Source organism: Xenopus laevis, chromosome 6L (genome assembly GCF_017654675.1).
Source record: "Xenopus laevis strain J_2021 chromosome 6L, Xenopus_laevis_v10.1, whole genome shotgun sequence".
NCBI lineage: Eukaryota > Metazoa > Chordata > Amphibia > Anura > Pipidae > Xenopus > Xenopus laevis.
The window spans coordinates 18,059,686-18,078,520 of NC_054381.1; the positions used below are offsets into that span (position 1 = coordinate 18,059,686).

General features: G+C 38.2%; 1 protein-coding gene across 4 annotated transcripts in view; it reads left to right on the forward strand.

Moving 5' to 3' along the window:
• The window catches only part of wdr37.L (WD repeat domain 37 L homeolog), a 109,374-nt gene that overhangs the window by 65,778 nt on the left and 24,761 nt on the right, over positions 1–18,835 (forward strand). For 2 of the 4 annotated variants that reach the window (XM_041565481.1, XM_018266565.2), the window contains 6 exons: positions 2,532–2,667; positions 4,113–4,184; positions 7,155–7,199; positions 9,622–9,698; positions 12,421–12,655; positions 13,280–13,421. In XM_041565481.1, coding sequence (XP_041421415.1) covers positions 2,532–2,667; positions 4,113–4,184; positions 7,155–7,199; positions 9,622–9,698; positions 12,421–12,655; positions 13,280–13,421 — 707 coding nt within the window. 4 annotated transcript variants of the gene reach the window in all.

An 18,835-nucleotide genomic window follows, 5' to 3' on the forward strand; every position in this document is an offset into this window, starting at 1 on the left:
CACCAAAAGGAGAAATTCCGAGGCCCTTTTCTTTGGTTTTTACCTTTTTTTCAGGCCTTTATCTCATGTATATTAAAACAAGTCAGTTGAAAGGTATGATAGCCTTCTTCTTTTTAACCTGCATTGTTTCCAGTCTGGCTCGTTTTTACAACGTCTGCTTTCTCAGACTTGAGTTACTAACTAACGAAAATTTGCAGTGTTTTTTGTACACTAACCCAAGTCAATTTAATAATCCTTGTCATGTTATAATGAACTCTGCCACCTTGCGGTTTAATAATTCTTAAGCTTACTTTGATTTCAGTGTGAGAATCCTGCTAATAGTTTATTTGTGATATTTTGGTAGCTAGTTCTCGGGGGTGATCATGGAGATAATGAATTCTATGGAGAGTTCTCTCTTAAAGGAACAGTAACCCCCGACAAATGACCGGAATTAAATGGGTTGTTCATCTTTGAATTAAATTTTTGTATGATGTAAAGCAGTGATCCCCAACCAGTAGCTTCTGAGCAACATGTTGCTCACCAACCCCTTGGATGTTGCTCCCAGTGGCCTCGAAGCAGGAGCTTATTTTTGAATTCCAGGCTTGGAAGCAAGTTTTATTTGTATAAAAACCAGGTACATTGCTAAACAGAGCCTCAATGTAGGTTGTCAATCCACATAAGGGCTACCAAAAGTCGATTTCCAGCACTTATTTGGCACCGCAAGAAAAATTTTCAAGCTAGTGGTACTCCCCAACTCCTTTTACTTCTGAATGTTGCTCACAGGTTCAAAAGGTTGGCGATACCTGATGTAAAGTGATATTTTGATACAATTTGCAATTGGTTTTAATTTTTTATTACTTGTGTTTTTTGCGTTATTTAGATTTTTATTCAGTTTTCAATTTCAGCTATCTGGTAACGAGAGTCCAAATCACCCTAGCAGAGGACCTGAATAAAAAAAATTATTAATAAAAAGTAGCAATAACAATACATTTGTAGCCATGGCCTGAACAACCAATTCTTGTGCGATATGACAAATCCGTCAAATTATCGTGAGCTTAGTGGGAATCGAAGGATTGTGCATCTAATGATTTTTCAGAAAATTGATCGGCCTGGTTAGAAAATTTTCATCTGTCACAGTGAGATCTAACTCTATGAGGCAAGGTAATTGGAAGGGTAAAAAAGCCTGTAGAGTTGATTGGTTAGACCTGATTAATTATGTTCTCCATAGATGGGTCCATTGTTTCTGTTACCCTGTTTTGTATTAATGGAGTTTACCACGATTTATGCAAAAATTAAACACTTGTGCTACAAAAAAAAGTGTGAATCCGGCCAACAGCCATCTAACACCCTTATTATTAATTATTTCCTAGGATGGCCTTCACTGCAAGCCTAAAATGTGTTTGAATTATTCTAAATAAGTGTTTCTCAAAAAACTCACTAGTGGTGGGCCCGGTTGTTCACCTTTAAATGACATTTTAGTATAATGTAGTGATTGATATTTTGAGACATTTTGCACTTGGTTTTCATTTTTTATTATTTGTGGTTTTCTGAGTTATTTAGCTTTTTATTCAGCAGCTCTCCAGTTTGCAGTTTCAGCAATCTGGTTGCTAGGATCAAAATGACCCTAGCAACCATGCATTAATATGAATAAGCGACTGTTAAATGAATAGGAGAGGGCCTGAATAGAAAGATGCACAATTAAAAGTAGCAATAGCAGTACATGTGCAGCCTTACAGAGAAGCAAACCCATCAGTTTTACCAGTGCAGGGCAAACATGATATTTTCATTACTTTTACACACTTTCATTTTTTGGTGTTACTGTTCCTTTAAGGTGGCAGAGATTTCTAGTGCCTTTATATGCTGCGGAGCTTTTGTTTGTTTTTTTCTGTGTACCCTGTTCCTTTTTCATCTTTTGAATGGCTGCCCCCATGGCTACACAGCAGCTTGTTTATATAAACTATAGTAGTACTTATCTGTTATCTACTGTGTATCCTGTGCTTGAATGGCTGCCCCCATGGCTACACAGCAGCTTGTTTATATAAACTATAGTAGTGTTTCTGAAGCAACACACTGCATTATATTTTCATTACTTTTTCACACTTTCATTTACTGGTGTTACTGTTCCTTTAAGGTGGCAGAGCTTTCTAGTGCCTTTGGGACTGCTTCCAAATTCTTGAACCCCTTCTTAAACCCCCGTCCCATTCCTATGTGCAGAGGCAACAACACTTTTGGAAACTTTTATAGGAATCCAATACCTTGTCGGGCTCATATCAGGCCAGTAAATGTAAAATCAGCTTTTTTTTAATCTTCCCCTTTACACAGGAAGGCACACGCTTAGGCCTAATCAGGTTTGAGTAAATATTGCAATGGTTTCCTGAAAGTAAAGTACATAAAACCGTGTCAGAAGGTTGTCTGTTAATGAGTTAAATCCTGGGAATGATTCCATGGGATGTTTATTGGAGTGAATAATCACAGGATATTCTCCTTCCTGCCTTCTAAGTGAGGCTTGTGCATTTTGTGACTGTTTATATTATGTATATGTTTGTTTTTAGATTGTCTCAAGCTTCAAGACCACAACATCACGAGCTATCTGCCAGCTAGTTAAGGATTATGTTGGGCACAGAGATGGCCTTTGGGATGTCAGTGTTACACGGACGCAGCCAGTGGTGCTGGGAACTGCTTCTGCAGGTAAGTCAGGCCCCAACCCCTCCATTGTTGTTTATCTGTATTAGTGACCACTTTAAAATAACCCCCACCCAGCCCACAATAATGTGCCGATATATGTACCCACCTTCCTCTTCTATAATGTCATTGGAGGGTGCAGGACAAGCGCAAGTATATAGACCAGTACCCTGTCTGTCATCTGTGGGGCTTAGCGGAGACGAGAGGTTGTGAGAGCCTGCCCGTGAACTACCTCTGGGGCAACTCGTCAGCCTTAACCCTCGGGCCCCTTGTGTTTTGAGCCAATACTCTACTCTGTATTTTTTTGCTAAAGGGTTGAATTATCCTTTAAGAAAGAACTGTCGTGAAAATGAAAACGTAATATAAGCTTCAGCATACTGAAATAAGAAACTTTCTAAATACACTTAAACATTCTGCATTGTTTCTGAAATATTCAAGTTTATGTTCACTATCCCTCTCTCAGCATCTGTTTCTCTTCATTCTGTCTTCATGCAGCAGTTGGGTGTCAGATATTCACTGACAGTTAGATCCAATATATCTTATAGGGGAGCTCCTATAGAAGAAGCATTAGAGCTCACTCTATTAAAATAACCAGACATCATGCCTCTCTACATGCAGGATTTGTGCAAAAGGCCGTTATTTTGTTTGTACTGGAATCAGTTATCTGAGAGAGCTCTAATACATCTGCTAGGAAAAGAAGCCCCACGTATAAGATATATTGGATCATTCATCGGACGCCCAACTGCTGCATGAAGACAGAATGAAGAGAAACAGATGCTGAGAGAGGAATAGTGACCATAAACTTGATTATTTCAGGAACAATGAAGAATTTTTTATTGATTGTATTAAGAAAGTTTCTTACTTCAGTATGAGGAATCTTATATAAAACATTTTTGCGATAGTTCCCCTTTAAGTATTTGTTCATAGCCACACTAATGTACAGACACACAAACAGGGGTTGAACCTACTGCAGTTTAATGTAATAAGTGCCAAGAATGAGCTTGCAGTGTTCAGCTCAGATTGTAGGTCCAAATCTTCTCCTAACTGGCCATCAGAATGAACCAAGGCTCTGAGGACTCTCTAGGGGGGACAGCCCCACAGTTTGGGAACCACAGGTCTAAGTGATGCCCTGCCATTACCAGTATAGGCAGTGTTCATTGATAACATGTTGTGCTGGAGTTTGTGGGGGGGGGGGTACTAGAGCTAGAGGGAGCCTGGCTCTCTTGTTAGATGGATTCTGCATAAATGTGTCAGCGCTAAATAAATACCAAGAAATAAACAAGTCTGAAGAATTGGAGCTCAGACCCAGTCAGGCCACTTTTTGGATGCTAGGCTCTGTGACTATAGCAACCAAGCCATTATTATTATTATTAACAGCTCACATTGATCCTAGTAATTATGAAATAAATATTTTGTGTTTTCTAATCCTTTATCTTTTTTTTTTTTTGTAGATCACACAGCATTACTCTGGAGTATAGAGACTGGGAAATGCCTTATTAAGTATGTTGGTCACGCTGGATCAGGTAATATACAGATAGTCGTGTGCTGATTGTGTGCCCGACTGGTTTTTATCACTTCAGTATATGTATCTTATGAAATGTATTTTAAAGGACATGTTAAGCCTACATTTTCCTACCATGTATATAAGTTGGGCACATCTTCCCTCCCAAGCCACATAATGTGTAGTGCATATACCCCTCCATTTGTCAGCGCCATCACATTTTCCTAAATCAAATAGCAGTTTTCACCCGGCGCCCATTTTCCCTCTGACACATCATCAGTAACATTTAGACGTGTATTCTGTAAAGTTCATGCAATACAGAATTCAGGTTTTACACAGGCACAACATACTTTGATAAATACAGCGTAACCTCAATTCTACATCCCCAATTTTAAGTTTTCCATCATTTTACATTGTTATTTTGTGGTCCCACGTATATATTATACATGTTGGGGTAACTGGCTACTGACGCCCAGGGGTCTCCTATACATTTCCCTGATTTTACATTTTCCTGGATTTTACACCATTTTTTTCTGGTCCCCTGAAAATCATAAAATGGGGGTTCTACTTTAGTTCTGCTGAGGTTGAGCACTGTAATCGTTAAGCTGAGCTCAGGAGAGGTGATTAGGAGAAAAAAATAGGATCAGACAGCTAGAGCAGAGTTTCTATGGGAAGCAGCAATGCCATCTCTTCATTGCCTGGTAGACTGTAGGGTGTATTTAGTAATCTGAGCTGAGAAGAACTGAGCATGCTCTTGAACCAACAGCCAAAGTAAATTCCTGAGGGAGGGGGCAGAGTGTGTTAGAGGAGGAGAAGGAATTCTAAGTGATTAAGGGGATGCTGCAGCCTTACTGTTAACCTTTTAACCAGAGTGGCAGTTATCTAAAGGTTTCAAAGAGGCTGTTCGCTGATTACATTTTTGTGGAGGGGGTTTACATGTCCTTTAATGGGAGACTAGTCTCCTAAGTAAGCCTTTATATAGGTGCACCGAAGGCTTACTGGTTTGTTTATGGGGCTCAGTTGGTTGTTCTGTTCTCAGTCGGTACTGAATGATACAGCCTGATACAGCTAGTTATGGCACTGTACAGGTATCTGCAGGCACATAATGCTGTTAGTCCCTGTGCAAGTAGCCCTCCCGTATTGTACAAAACCTGTTGCAGAGGCACCAGCACACAGCCAATGTGCAAACAAAAATTCACCCAGATACTAAATTGAGATTTGTTTTATCTTATGGCATACATTTATATCCGTCGACAAACGTATACAAACCTGGAGCACTCATCGGACCTCTCTCCACGCCGTGCTGAAATGCCAAAACAGCCCCGGAAGGCCTCATCAAATCGTAGATTTATATCAGTCGTACGTTTATATCAAGCATACGTAAAATGAACTATTTAATATAGTTAATACATTATATCAAGCATGCACATATCCAAAGGCTCTACATTTAGTCACCCACAGTCAGGTAAAATATATGTGAGAGATAAGAGAATATTATATATGTTCCAATAATTATGCAGCTTACTGTATTCAGGGGGTTATTTATTAAACTCCGAATGCCAAAAATCCAAAAAAATTGTGTTTTTTTACTATTTAATACGAATTTTTAGTGGGAAAAAAACACAAATTTTTCAGAATTTATTATACCCCAAGGATGGAAAAAGTCCAATCCAAAAATCATTCTCCCATTGACTTATAAAGCAATGGGAGAAGTCCCGAAGATATCTTGATCAGCGCTGGGTTTTATGCAATAATCGGAGGATTTCGTGGTTTTCAGGCAAAAATCAGGAAAAAAATTGTGTGGAAAATCTAAAAATTTGTACGGTTGATTTTTTTCACAATTTTTTCAGATTTTTTTCACACAGAAAATTTTCAGGAAAATGTATTGACAAACAAGGGGAAAAACCTGTGTGGATTTGGTCGGAGGATTTTTCAGAAAATTAGATAAATTAGGACTTTGATAAATGGGCCACATGGACTACTGTACATAGGAGAGACAATACAACTAATTAGGGATCCTATTTCCCAGCATCGCTCCACAATTAGGATTGAAGTCAAGGAAGGAATGCCAGTCCCACATCATTTTAAACAAGCAGGACACAGTTTCTCTCAATTGTGATATGCAGTCATAGAATTAATGCTGGTACTTAGACGTGGAGGTAAGAGAAAGTTAAATTTGAAAAAATCGTGAAGCATTTTGGAGTCTGGACATAAAAGCCCAGAAGGATGAATCGTGACTACGACTGTATGGTTTTTTGTCATTTCTGTAAATTATATTGGTGTTATTTTGTGCTTTTGGGATGTAGTTCAACATTCATACATTATATGACCATGTACCTTTAAGATAAAGCTGGTGGGTAGGGATGGGTGAATTTGACCCGTTTTGTTTTGCCAAAAATTCGCCGCCGGAGAAATGTCACAGACGCCCATTAAAGTCTATGGGCGTCAAAAAATTTTTGTCGTGCGGCGAAATTGTTTTGACGTGCGTCTTTTTTTTTTTCTTTATGCACTCCACCATACAAGTATATGGGCGTCATTTTTTCGGCAAAAAAATTCGCCCATCCCTACCGGTGCAGTAAGCAGGAACAAGTTTATCACCGTCTACCTGTCTCTGTTGTACAGGTATGGGATCTGTTATCCGGAAACCATTTATCCAGAAAGCTACAAATGGCCGTCTCCCATAGACTCCATTTTATCCAAATAAATGTTTAAAAATTATTTCCTTTTTCTCTGTGATAAATTCTCTTGTAGTTGATCCCAACTAAGATATAATTAATCCTTATTGGAGATAAAACCAGCCTATTGGGTTTATTTAATGTTTACATGATTTTCTAGTAGACTTAAGGTATTAAGATCCAAATTATAGAAAGATCAGTTATCCGGAAGACCCCAGGTCCTGAGCATTCTGGATAACGGGTGCCATATCTGTACTGCTTTTTGCCGCTCTTCTAACCTGAACATTGATTTATACACACATTTTCTTTTTATACAGTGAATTCTATCAAGTTCCATCCAACAGAACAGATTGCATTAACAGGTGAGACCCTTATGTTTTATACTCGTTATTATACTTTATTTATATAGCACCGACATAAGACGCTTTTTTACCTTTCCCTGCGGCCAGCCATAAGCTAGTAAGCTGGGGCTACATTTCTAGATACAGAAAATTTTTATGCAATGAGAATTGAAAATAAATCTTAAGTGTTTTGGCTGCAGGAGGCAACGCTTTAGTAATATTTTATCTTTCTGCTAAGGATCGGCATGTTAGTTATGCTGGAGCTTTGCTCTCTGTGCTTCTGAAATACGTGTTGTCCTGGTTCCCTCTAGTGGCCACAATGACACACTTAAACATGTTGTATGGTATAATTAACCCCTGTCGTTGCAGAGTATAATGCAAACTGCATGCTTGGGGTTATCATCTACACATTTACCACTTCACTTAAAGGGGTTGTTCACCCTCCAACTTCAGTTCAGTTGGTTTCAGACAGGTCACCAGAAATGCAGACTTTTTCCAATTACTTTCTATTTTCTATGTGTGACCGTTTTCTAATATTGAAATGTAAACTGTCATTTTTCACCTTCTAAAGCAGCTTTGGGAAGGGGTCGCTGACCCTGTAAACTGTTCTAAATTGATTCATTTAGTTGATGCATTTCTTATCTTTGTCCCTGCTGAGCAGAATCTCTGGGTTTCATTACAGGCAGCTGTAAGAATTGATACAATAGTTGCTAATACTCCAGAGATGCTGCTGAGAAATGTATCAACTAAGGGGCAGATTTATCAAAGGTTGAGGTGAATTTTCGAATCAAAAAATTCGAATTTCGAGCTAATTTGTTGTGTACTTCAACTAGAGAATAGTCCAAATTCAATTCGAATTTGAAAAAAAAACACGAAAATTCGAATATCGTACTATGTATATGAATACATATATATATATATATATAAATACCCACAGTTCAAAACGAGTATATATATATATATATATATATATATATATATATATATATATATATATATATATATATATATATATATATCGACTTCGACCATTCACCATCTAAAACCTGCTGAATTGTTGTTTTAGCCTATGAGGGACCTCTTAAAACCTATTTGGAGTCAATGGGTGGACTTTGAAAAATCAAAGTTTTTTTGGGGAAAAACTTTAAATCGAATTCGATCAAATGCGATATTCCTTCGATTCGAACAATTCGAATTCGCCCGAATACGGACCTATTCAATCTAAAACTGACCTTTTCAAACCAAAAAAAATTTGACTTAATTTTGGTTGGTCTTTTTGAATTAGAATTTTGAAGTTTTTTCAATTCGAAATTCGACCCTTGATAAATATGCCCCTAAATGTTGCAAATTTGTAACAGTTTAGAGTCTGCACATGAATTACTGAGCTGCCAGACTGAAACACCAGAGACAGGGACATTCAACTTTAAACTTGGATTTTGGGAAGACATTAATTAATAAAAAATGAAAAGTAATTGAAAAAAAGTCTTTATTTCTGGTGAAAAATCTGAAAACAAAAAAGTGCTTAATTCCTCATATTTCTTCTTTGTGGACAGCCACAAGTTGTGCCACTGATTCTTGATGGGATTGCTACCTTTTTGTCTAAATTCAGCATTTCGCTGGAGGCAGAATTAAAGTTTAAAAATTAGAAAGTTCAGATATTGGGGCTTCCCAGTGACCATAATCACTAACCTTTTACCCTGGGCTGGTGCCTCTCCCCTGAGTAGTTTATTGGGGTGCACAGCAGCACCACTTGTCCCCTACTCCCTTGTGACTGATTTAGGAGGCCACATGCACAGTGTTCCATGGCTTCAATCAATCACTATACTGAGCATATGCCCAGCTCATGCCTCAACATGGGAGAGAGCGTAATAAGAATATTAAAAACTCAGCATCTCATTATTAGTAATGGCCACGTGGAAAACAGAACAGATAATACCACTTCTGTTTTTCTACAACCATTATTGGTCTGTACGAAGTGTCCCAGTGCCACTTTTCTGCCCATTTCAGAAACATTTTAATGGATATTTGTATAGTATAGCGTCACACTTTGTCCTTGTTGTATTTTTGGAATCTGCTAAGCTCCTTTAGATACATAGTTATAGCTAAATAATGCACAAAGTGATGGTATTAGGAATGAAAACACCAGGGGATGCTAAAGTAAAAAAATTTTCCTTTTAGTTCCTCAACAAAATATGCCATTTTTAATATCTAAGCAGTTCTGATTAATACATATCCTCGTTTGTCTTGCGTCAAGCGTAGGTCTATTATTCTGTATCTGGAAAGCCGTGAGTTAGACATACATTTCATGCACCTGCTGTGCTCCATAATGGCAACACCAGAAACCCCAATTAGACACCTGTAAAACTCTGTAAAAATTCTCAATGTACATTTGTCTAATCTGACTTTTTTTTTTTTTTTTATGAACATTTTTCTTGTTCCTCAGCATCTGGAGATCAGACAGCTCACATCTGGCGCTACATGGTGCAGTTACCCACTCCTCAGCCAATGGCAGACACCAGTGTAAGCCTAACACCTTCTTGGGCTAAAAGCCACAAGGCTCTGGGCGACCCATTTTGGTTCTATATTTAGTGTTTGGAACTTGTGTTTATTAAAGGAGAACTAAACATTAACTAAAGAAGTAGGTAGAAATGTTGTACATTATGTTTTGGGCTTCTGTACCAGCCCAAGGCAACCACAGTCATTTAGCAGTAAAGATCTGTGTCTCCAAAGATGCCCCAGTAGCTCCCCATCTTCTTCTCTGCTGATTCACCGCACATGCTCTGTGCTGCTGTCACTTAATGAGCTTAGGGACCCACTCACAATATACAGTACACATAGAATAGAAATGTCACAATATAAGGCTGATTAGTAAATAATAAAGATAATTACTACATGGCAATGCAGAAACCAGTGCAATTAGCATCAGAATTTAATATTCAGCCCTGTAGCATCAGCTTATATTACAGACCAACCTCATTTTCTGCTGGATAATTAGTGACGAGCCCTAAGCTTAGCTTCTCAACAGCTGCTCAGAGCCCACTGAGCATGTGAGTGTCACAGACACTTTCCAAGATGGTGACCCCCTGTGACAAGTTTGAAGTCCTGGATCATTGCTGCTATTGACAAGCTGAAACTTTAGGCTGGTGCAATAAGTTCAGTAAATAAAACATGGCATGTTTAACCACATTCATTTTTAGGGTTTAGTTCTCCTTTAAAGGGGATGTAAAGCCATCCAACTAAGTTAAGGGATTCTATTAGTAACCCTAAAATGACCTATAACCTAGGCAGGGCTGTCTCGGTTATAGGTCATTATGGGGCTACTTTAATTTCTAACAGAAAAAAAAATAAATCACAAAATTGTTTGTATTCCTTAATGTTCATTTTGTTATGTTAGACATCTAGGCACTCTAGACTACATTACTTTAAGTCAAGGAATTCTATGACAATATGAACATAAATAAATATAAAATAAATTACAAAATTATTCATATTCATTTATGTTCATATTGTCATAGAATTCCTCGCCTTAAAGGGGTTGTTCACCTTTCAGATAACTTTTAGTATGATGTAGAGAATGATATTCTGAGATCATTTGCAGTTGATTTTAATTTTTCATTATTGAAGGTTTTTGAGTTATTTAGCTTTTTATTCAGCAGCTCTTCAATTAGCATTTTAAGCAATCTGGTAACTAGGGCCCAAATTACCCTAGCAACCATGCATTGATTTGAATAAGAGATTAGAATATGAATAGGGGAGAGTCTAAATAGAAGGATCCGTAATAAAAATAGCAATACATTTGTAGCTTTACAGAGCATTTGTTTGTTTAGAAGGGGACAGCGACGCCCGTTTGAAAGCTGCAAAGAATCAGAAGAAAAAGGCAAATAACTATAAAACTATAAAAAATAAATAATGAAAACCAATTAAAAAGTTGATTAGAATTGGTCGTTCTATAACATACTAAAAGTTAATTTAAAAATGAACCACCCCCATACACAGGCAGATGTAAGATGCCAAATAGCTTAAATTGGCAGCTTATTGCCCAGTGTATTGGAACCTCCGACAGCCATACATATGTAGATCTGTACGTTTTGCAAGATCACCAAATGAGCGGATCTCTCCCTGATATGCCCACCTTGAGGTGGGCAATATCGTGCTGATCTGATCTGAATGATAGGATAACAAGGAAAAAATGGCTGGTCGGATCGAGGACTGCATCAACGAACCAATGTAGTCCTCAATCCGATGGGATTTTTAAACCTGGGTGATCGACATCTGGCCGACTTTCAGACAGATATTGATACACTGGGCAATAAACTGCCGACTTAATGTTATATCTGCCCCTGTGCCTTTATTCAAGGAATTCTATGACAATATGGACATTAATGAATATGAATAATTTTGTCATTTATTTTATATTTATGTTCATATTGTCATAGAATTACTTGACTTAAAGTAATCTATAAAGGCAGGAGTGACTGAATGTGGAACAGAACAGAACACTGCTTTTCAGCTCTTTTGGTTTACACTGACTGGTTACCCTGGTTACCAGGCAGTAACCAAACAGAGACTTGAGGGGGAGGGGCCACATGCGTTATAACTGTTGCTTTTGAATCTGAGGTGAATGCTGAGGATCAATTGCAAAGTCTGACTAACTCAGAGTTATAGAGCTGAAAAGCAGAAAGTAGTGTACTGGCTATTGTATTAAACACCCAGTCACTCCAGCCTTTATACATTACATTTTTGGCCAACTAACTATATTAGAAACTTTTTTTGCACAGCCTATCTGTTTACACAGTTTTTATTTTTACACTGAACTGTTCCTATAAAGCAGATTATAAGATGCCAACAGACGGGCTTCCCTGATCGACATCTGAGCAAAAGTCTGTCAGATGTTGGTCGGCTGGGCTTAAAAATACCATCAGATTGAGGACCGCATCTGCTCTTTGATGCAGTCCTCCATCTAACCAGCCATTTTCTCCTCATTATGATCCAATCAGCACGATATCACCCACCTCAATGGGCTTATCAGGGAGAGATCCACTCGTTTGATTCCTACATATGTATGGCCAGCTTTAGTAGGATTAATTTACATCTCCTATAAGGCACATGCTTTGTAAACACACACAGGCTCAAAGCCTTTGTCTTGTCCAATGGGCTTTCTGAATATTGTTGTAGGGTTTTGATTGCAGGATCCTTTCACTTTGAAAAGATCCTCAAGTCGAAAATTTTGCCTTCTCAGCAGATTTCTGGAGAGGAAGAAGTGGACTTCTCTGATAAAGATGAAAATGACGGGGATGGGGATGCCTCAAGTGACTGCCCCACTGTCAGAGTCCCTTTAACGGCACTTAAAAGCCATCAGGGTGTTGTCATAGCAGCTGACTGGCTGGTGGGAGGAAAGCAAGCAGTAACTGCATCGTGGGACAGGACAGCAAATTTATACGATGTAGAGACGTCGGAGCTCGTCCATTCCCTTACAGGTACACGTCAAGATTTCGGATCTTGGCATATGGTATAACTTTTGCTTAAATGCCATTTAACAAGGAAATATAAAATCAAATGTCTGCTAAAATATTTTCACATTTTATAGTTTTCATTCCCATTAACTATACCATGGAACGTTAAAACCGTTGTGGACTCTTTTTGCTAGTAAAGTTAAACGGCAAGTCAACCCCACAGAATAATAATTTACCTAATAAAAGAAAACATCATTCTAAGCAACTATTTAATACACATTTATTTCAAAATTTCAGTGCTTTTAAAGTTATTTGTAAAAGCAATTGCTATTGAAAGCAGCACTTGCTTAACTCCTGGGTGTTCCTTTTTCTACAGGTCTGTTAATCAGCTGCCTTGTCTTACATTGTATCAACAGTCTGAGACACCAGGGCAGAAAAAAGAAAGGGACAGACACTGCTTTCAATAGCAATACATATACAAATAACTTAAAAACCATAGAAAATTTGTAATGAACGTATATTGCAAACTTGCTTAGAATTATGTTTTCTTTTATTAGGCAAACCATTATGTTTTAGGTTGACATTCCCTTCAGTGGTGCTGGAAAGAGTGCTGTATGATATATTCTCTAAACCTGTTTGTGGTTTTAGGTCACGACCAGGAATTGACCCACTGTTGTACTCACCCTACACAACGCCTGGTTGTAACATCCTCAAGGGACACCACTTTTCGTCTGTGGGATTTCAGAGATCCTTCAATACATTCTGTGAATGTCTTTCAGGGCCACACAGAGTGAGTAGATTCCCATTTTACAAGAACACTGTTACATATTCCTTTATGCTATATACACATTCAGTAGTGCCTGTTTATATAAACCTGTATGTTGTATTGCACAAGGAGCAAGTATTTTATGCTTCTATCCTATCTGGTATTAAAGAGGAATTATAGTTTGTTTGACTGTTCTTTGCTGTAAGTGTGGAATGAGGAGATACCATTAATTCAGATTCTCCTTCACAGGTAAACAGCCTGAAATAATGAGGTCTCCTTTTTTATACTTAAGACAATAGTAATACTAAAGGGATATTTTAAAGGAGAACTAACCCCCCAATAAGAAAAGCCCCTGCCTACTACGCTAGATAGTCCCCCCGCATAGTTCATTAAACCTGAAAGTGTCCCGAATACATTGCTCACGTATCGGTGCAGAGTAAGCGAAGCTAAGCAATATTACGGATCTTGGGTCCTCTTCCTTTTGGCAATCCACGGAACTTTTTCCAACTTGGTACTCCTTACATATGAAGACCGAAGATCCAGAAGATGGCGCCCAGAAGCTCCGCTGCGCTTACTCTGCACCAATATGTGAGCAATGTATTTGGGACACTTTCAGGGGTAATGAACTATACAGGGGAGAAACAATGAGGGGGACTATATAGGGTAGTATTATTATTATTGGGGGGATTTAGTTCTCCTTTAAGGGTTCTTGGTACCTATTTCACTTTCCAGATTCCATCAAAGACATGATCAATTTTTATTTGCCTTTTTATTAAACTGGAACTATGGTGAAAATGGAAATTTAAAATGATCTTCATCTTGTGTAAATTAGAACATTTCAATATATAATCAATTGAAAATTTGGTGCAGTTTCTAAAATTCCATGAGATGAAGCTTAGATTACATTTTCGTTTCTAAGTCTTCTTTAAAAAAAAAAAAAAAAAAAAGCTATAAAACAATCCTTATTTTGTTGACTCATTTTTTGCTAGTTTAATAACCCTAACGCAATATGGTGCTATTAACTTTGACATCATCTTTTTCTACCAAACAAGTGTGTGAGTGTTGGGCAATGATGGTATAGAAATACTACGGCTTGTTTAAAAAGTCTTTGCTGTGCTAAAGTGGCTGCAAACCGCTACAGCATTTCCAAGCTAGGAGGCTTAAACTGGAAAAGGCACCTACCTTATCATAGTTTCCTAATTTGTCTCAGCCCTATTGACCCCTGAAGCGTTGTGCACAGCTTTCTAAATAAATATGGCTAAATTCCCTGCTCTATCTGTGAGGTTGCAGGTTCCTTTTCTTAAGGTAGTACTGGATTTGCAGTGAACACAGACACTGTCAGAACTGGGTGCCCCAACAAAGATATTACAGTGAGGTTGGTACTTGCTATCATGTGCTTGTCTTTCGCTTTAGTGAGCCCATGCTTGAATACACTTCATCTATGTATATGCATGTGGGGCGGGTTAAAACGGAAAAATTAACAATATTGTGAATTCAAAAAGTAGTGTAGATATCAAAACTTTGAAACACTCATTGAAGGGCGTCAATTGATTTGTATTTTTATTTTTTAGGCAGTATGTCAATATGTTATGTATTGCTAGACGGGAAGCCCACCCTCTTTTTCCCCTGTAGATTTCAGCTTTATAGGAGAAGGAAAGTCATTTGGCACTTGGGGTGCCAAAATGTTAGGCACTCCCAAGTTATTGTATTTACTTACCTGACACCCTGGGCGGGTGCTCCTATCTACAGAAAACTGCACGATCTTCTTCCAGCTTCTTTTTTCTTCTTGCGGCTGCACATGCGCAGTACAGCAAAAAGCTGAACTTTAATAAAGAAGTTGGCTATTTTGTTCTACTGTGCCCCGAGAAATTGGAAGAGTAAAGAATCAGGAAGAAGATCGATCCATGGTGCTCGCTTGGAAGACCAAGGACCAGTGCAGTTTTCTGCTGATAGGATCACTGGCCCGGGGTGTCGGGTAAGTAGATACAATAACTTGGGAGTGCCTAACATTTTGGCACCCCAAGTGCCAAATGACTTTCCTTCTCCTATAAAGCTGAAATCTACAGGGGAAAAAGAGGGTGGGCTTCCCGTCTAGCAATACATAACATATTGACATACTGCCTAAAAAAATAAAAATACAAATCAATTGACGCCCTTCAATGAGTGTTTCAAAGTGTTGATATCTACACTACTTTTTGAATTCACAATATTGTTAATTTTTCCGTTTTTGTACAAGTAGTACATGCTCTGTAAAAAAAACAACCTACAATTAGCATCAATATGTAATAATCAGTCCTGTAGCAGCAGCTTGTATGACAGGCAAACCTCATTTTCTGCTTGCGACGACCCCTAAAATAGCTTATAAACAGCTTCACAAAGCACACTGAGCATTCTGAGCATTGCCCCTGACACGCCTAACAAAATCCAAAATGGGGAAACTCCTGTGACAACTTCGAAGGCCTGGATCATTACGACTATTGAGATGCTAAACCTTTAGACTGGTTCATTATACAAAATATGGCATTCTAGCCATATTCATTTTTAGGGTTTAGTTCTCTTTTAAATGGCCCACCCAGGCAAGGCACAGAGCTCAAAGTTTGGGAACCACTGCTGTAGATTGCCGCTCCTTTTTAGTTCTATTACCTCTACATTGACTACATAGCCTATTCATTTTGCCCGAGTCTTGTGTTTAGGATCCAAGGTGCTTTGCTGCCAGTGTCCCTTTAACAAGCAGCTATTCCTCATTTCTCCGTGCTAGTCTGCGTTGATTACCTTTCAGATCTTGAAACACCTTGAATGTATTTTATTGCCGCTCTTTTACCCACCTAAGGGATTTTTGTTCTTTAATAAATTTCGGGTTTGGAGCTGCCCTGTAGAGATTTCCATTTTCTAAATCTGCCGGCTTATTACTTGCTTATAAGGAATACTTTAGAATTGGAGTGGGTTTATCTGAATGAAGATTTCCTCCTGAAATATTACTTCTGTGGGCCATTTGAATGCGCCGCTTTTCCTTTTCATAATTTCATTGCCACTATATCTTAATATAGAGCTTTTCTTAAGAGTGTCTGCAGCTGTGTGATAAGACTCGGCTGTGAGAAGGCCGCCGACGTAGGCACAAATTTTTAAAAAAAACTACAATCTGTCCTGAACTCATCCATAAAACGAGCCTTAAATATTTCGCCTAGCAAGCTGTTTGCTAATGCAGCAAATCTTAAAAAAAGCCTAATAAAATCATAGTAATAGAATTGTTTCACGGGAATAGTGTACAACCGTTATTTATTGCTCTAAAATTTCTCAAAACAGCATAGCTTGTTGCCATCCAGCAGATGGGGCTCTAGCTCTTTCAAGAGCTCAGGATTTAGTCCAGAATCTTCTGCACTTCAGCGTATGTGCTGCATAACATAGAACAGGGACCCCAACATTCATTCCAATTAACATTTGTACCATGAGGCTATGGGTTCCGCCAAAGTGAAGGTCTCTTTTAAAGGGGAATGATCATGAAAATGAAAATTTAAAGGTGAACTATTGGGAAAATTCAGTATAAGCGGAATAAGTATCAGCTGAAATAAGAAAAAGTACAATCAATTTAAAAGTCTGTATCGTTTCTGAAATAATCAAGTTTGTCTTCATTATCCCTCTCTCGCCATGTGGTTCTTTTCATTCTCTCTTCATTCAGGAGTTGGGTGTCAGATAATTATTTATAGTCAGATCCAATATATCTTATAGGGGAGCTCCTTTTGCCTAGAAGATGTATTAGAGCTCACTCTATTAAAATCTCCAGACATCATGTCTCTCTACATGCAGAATTTGTTCAAAAGGCAGTTATTTTGTTAGATCATGTTTGTACTGGAATCAGTTATTTGAATGAGCTCTACTTTATCTGCAAGGAAAGGAAGCCCCCCTATAAGATATATTGGGTCTTACTGTCAATGAATATCTGACACCCAACTGCTGCATGAAGACAGAATGAAGAGAAACAGATGCTGAGAGAGGGATAGTGAAAATAAACTTGATTATTTCAGAAATGCTACAGAATTTTTAATTGATTGTATATATAAAGTTTCTTTTTTCAGATGATGAAGCTTATATTACATTTCCATTTTCGCGATAGTTCCCCTTTAATAAGCTTCACAATGAAATTAGAAACTTTCTATGTATAATCAGTTAAAACTTCTTTACAATTTGTGCAATAAGTTAATTGTCACTATTCCTCTCTCGGCATCTGTTTCTCTTCATTCTCTCTTCATGCACATTTTGATTGACAGATCCAATATATCTTTTAGGGGGGCTCTCTTCCCTAGCAGATGTGTAAGAGCCAACTCATATAACTGATCCCAGCACAAACAAAATCACTGACTTTGGCACATGTCCTGCATGTAGAGAAACATGATTTCTGGTGATTTTGAAAGAGTGAGCTCAAATGCATCTTTTAGACTCCCCAAAGGCTGTCAATCATAATCAGATCCTGGCATGAAGACAGGATGAAGAGCGACAGATGCTAAGGAGGGGAGAGACAGAATTTTTAATTAATTTTATTTAGACAATTTCTTAGTTCAGCTTGATGAAGCTCATATTAAATTATGATTTTTGCTATAGTTCCCCTATAAGACCATTGTACATCCTATTGTTGTATTCTTAAAGGGGTTATGGTCGAGCAATCCCTGTATAGTAGTGAAGTATGTTATAAGGCTTGGGCCTGGCATGCTTCTTTTTCTCTTAAAGGGGAACTAAACCCTAAAAAAAGAATAGAGCTAGAAATGCCATATTTTATATGCTGAACTTACCCCACCAGCCTAGAAATGTAGCTTTTTTTTTTTTTTTTTTTTTTAGAAAAGTAACGATTCAGGCTTAAAAAATTGAGCATAGGAGCTTCCCGGCTTGGATTTCTGATAGTGGTGTCATGGATACTGCACATGCTCAGTGTGCTTTGGGCAGCTGTTGCGAAGCAAAGCTTAGGGGTCAGCACGAATCATCTAGCAGAAAGTGAGGATCGCCTGCCACAGAAGCTGATGCTTTAGGGCTGATGGAGCTTCAGCATGCAGACCCATGAGCCACATTCAAATGTAAAAAAAGAGTTGGGGACCAACAAACGCATGGAAATAAGTTCCTGTGGATAAAAAATATGGGCTGTGATTGGCCATTTTATAGCCTCTATGTGGACTGGCAGCCTTCAGGAGACTCTATTTGGTAGGACACCTGGTTTTTATGCAACCAAAACTTGCCTCCAAGCCTGGAATTCAAAAATAAGCACCTGCTTTTGGAGCAACATCCAAAGGGTGACCACTGCTATAGGGCATTCCAGAAAAACACATTTATGGAAGAGACGTCTGAGGATTGCTGCTGTTGATGTCTGCCTATGAGATTATACACAGTATATTTTTTAGGACTATTTACATTCAGGCCATTAGTAAGATAAAGACCAATAACTTTTTCTATGG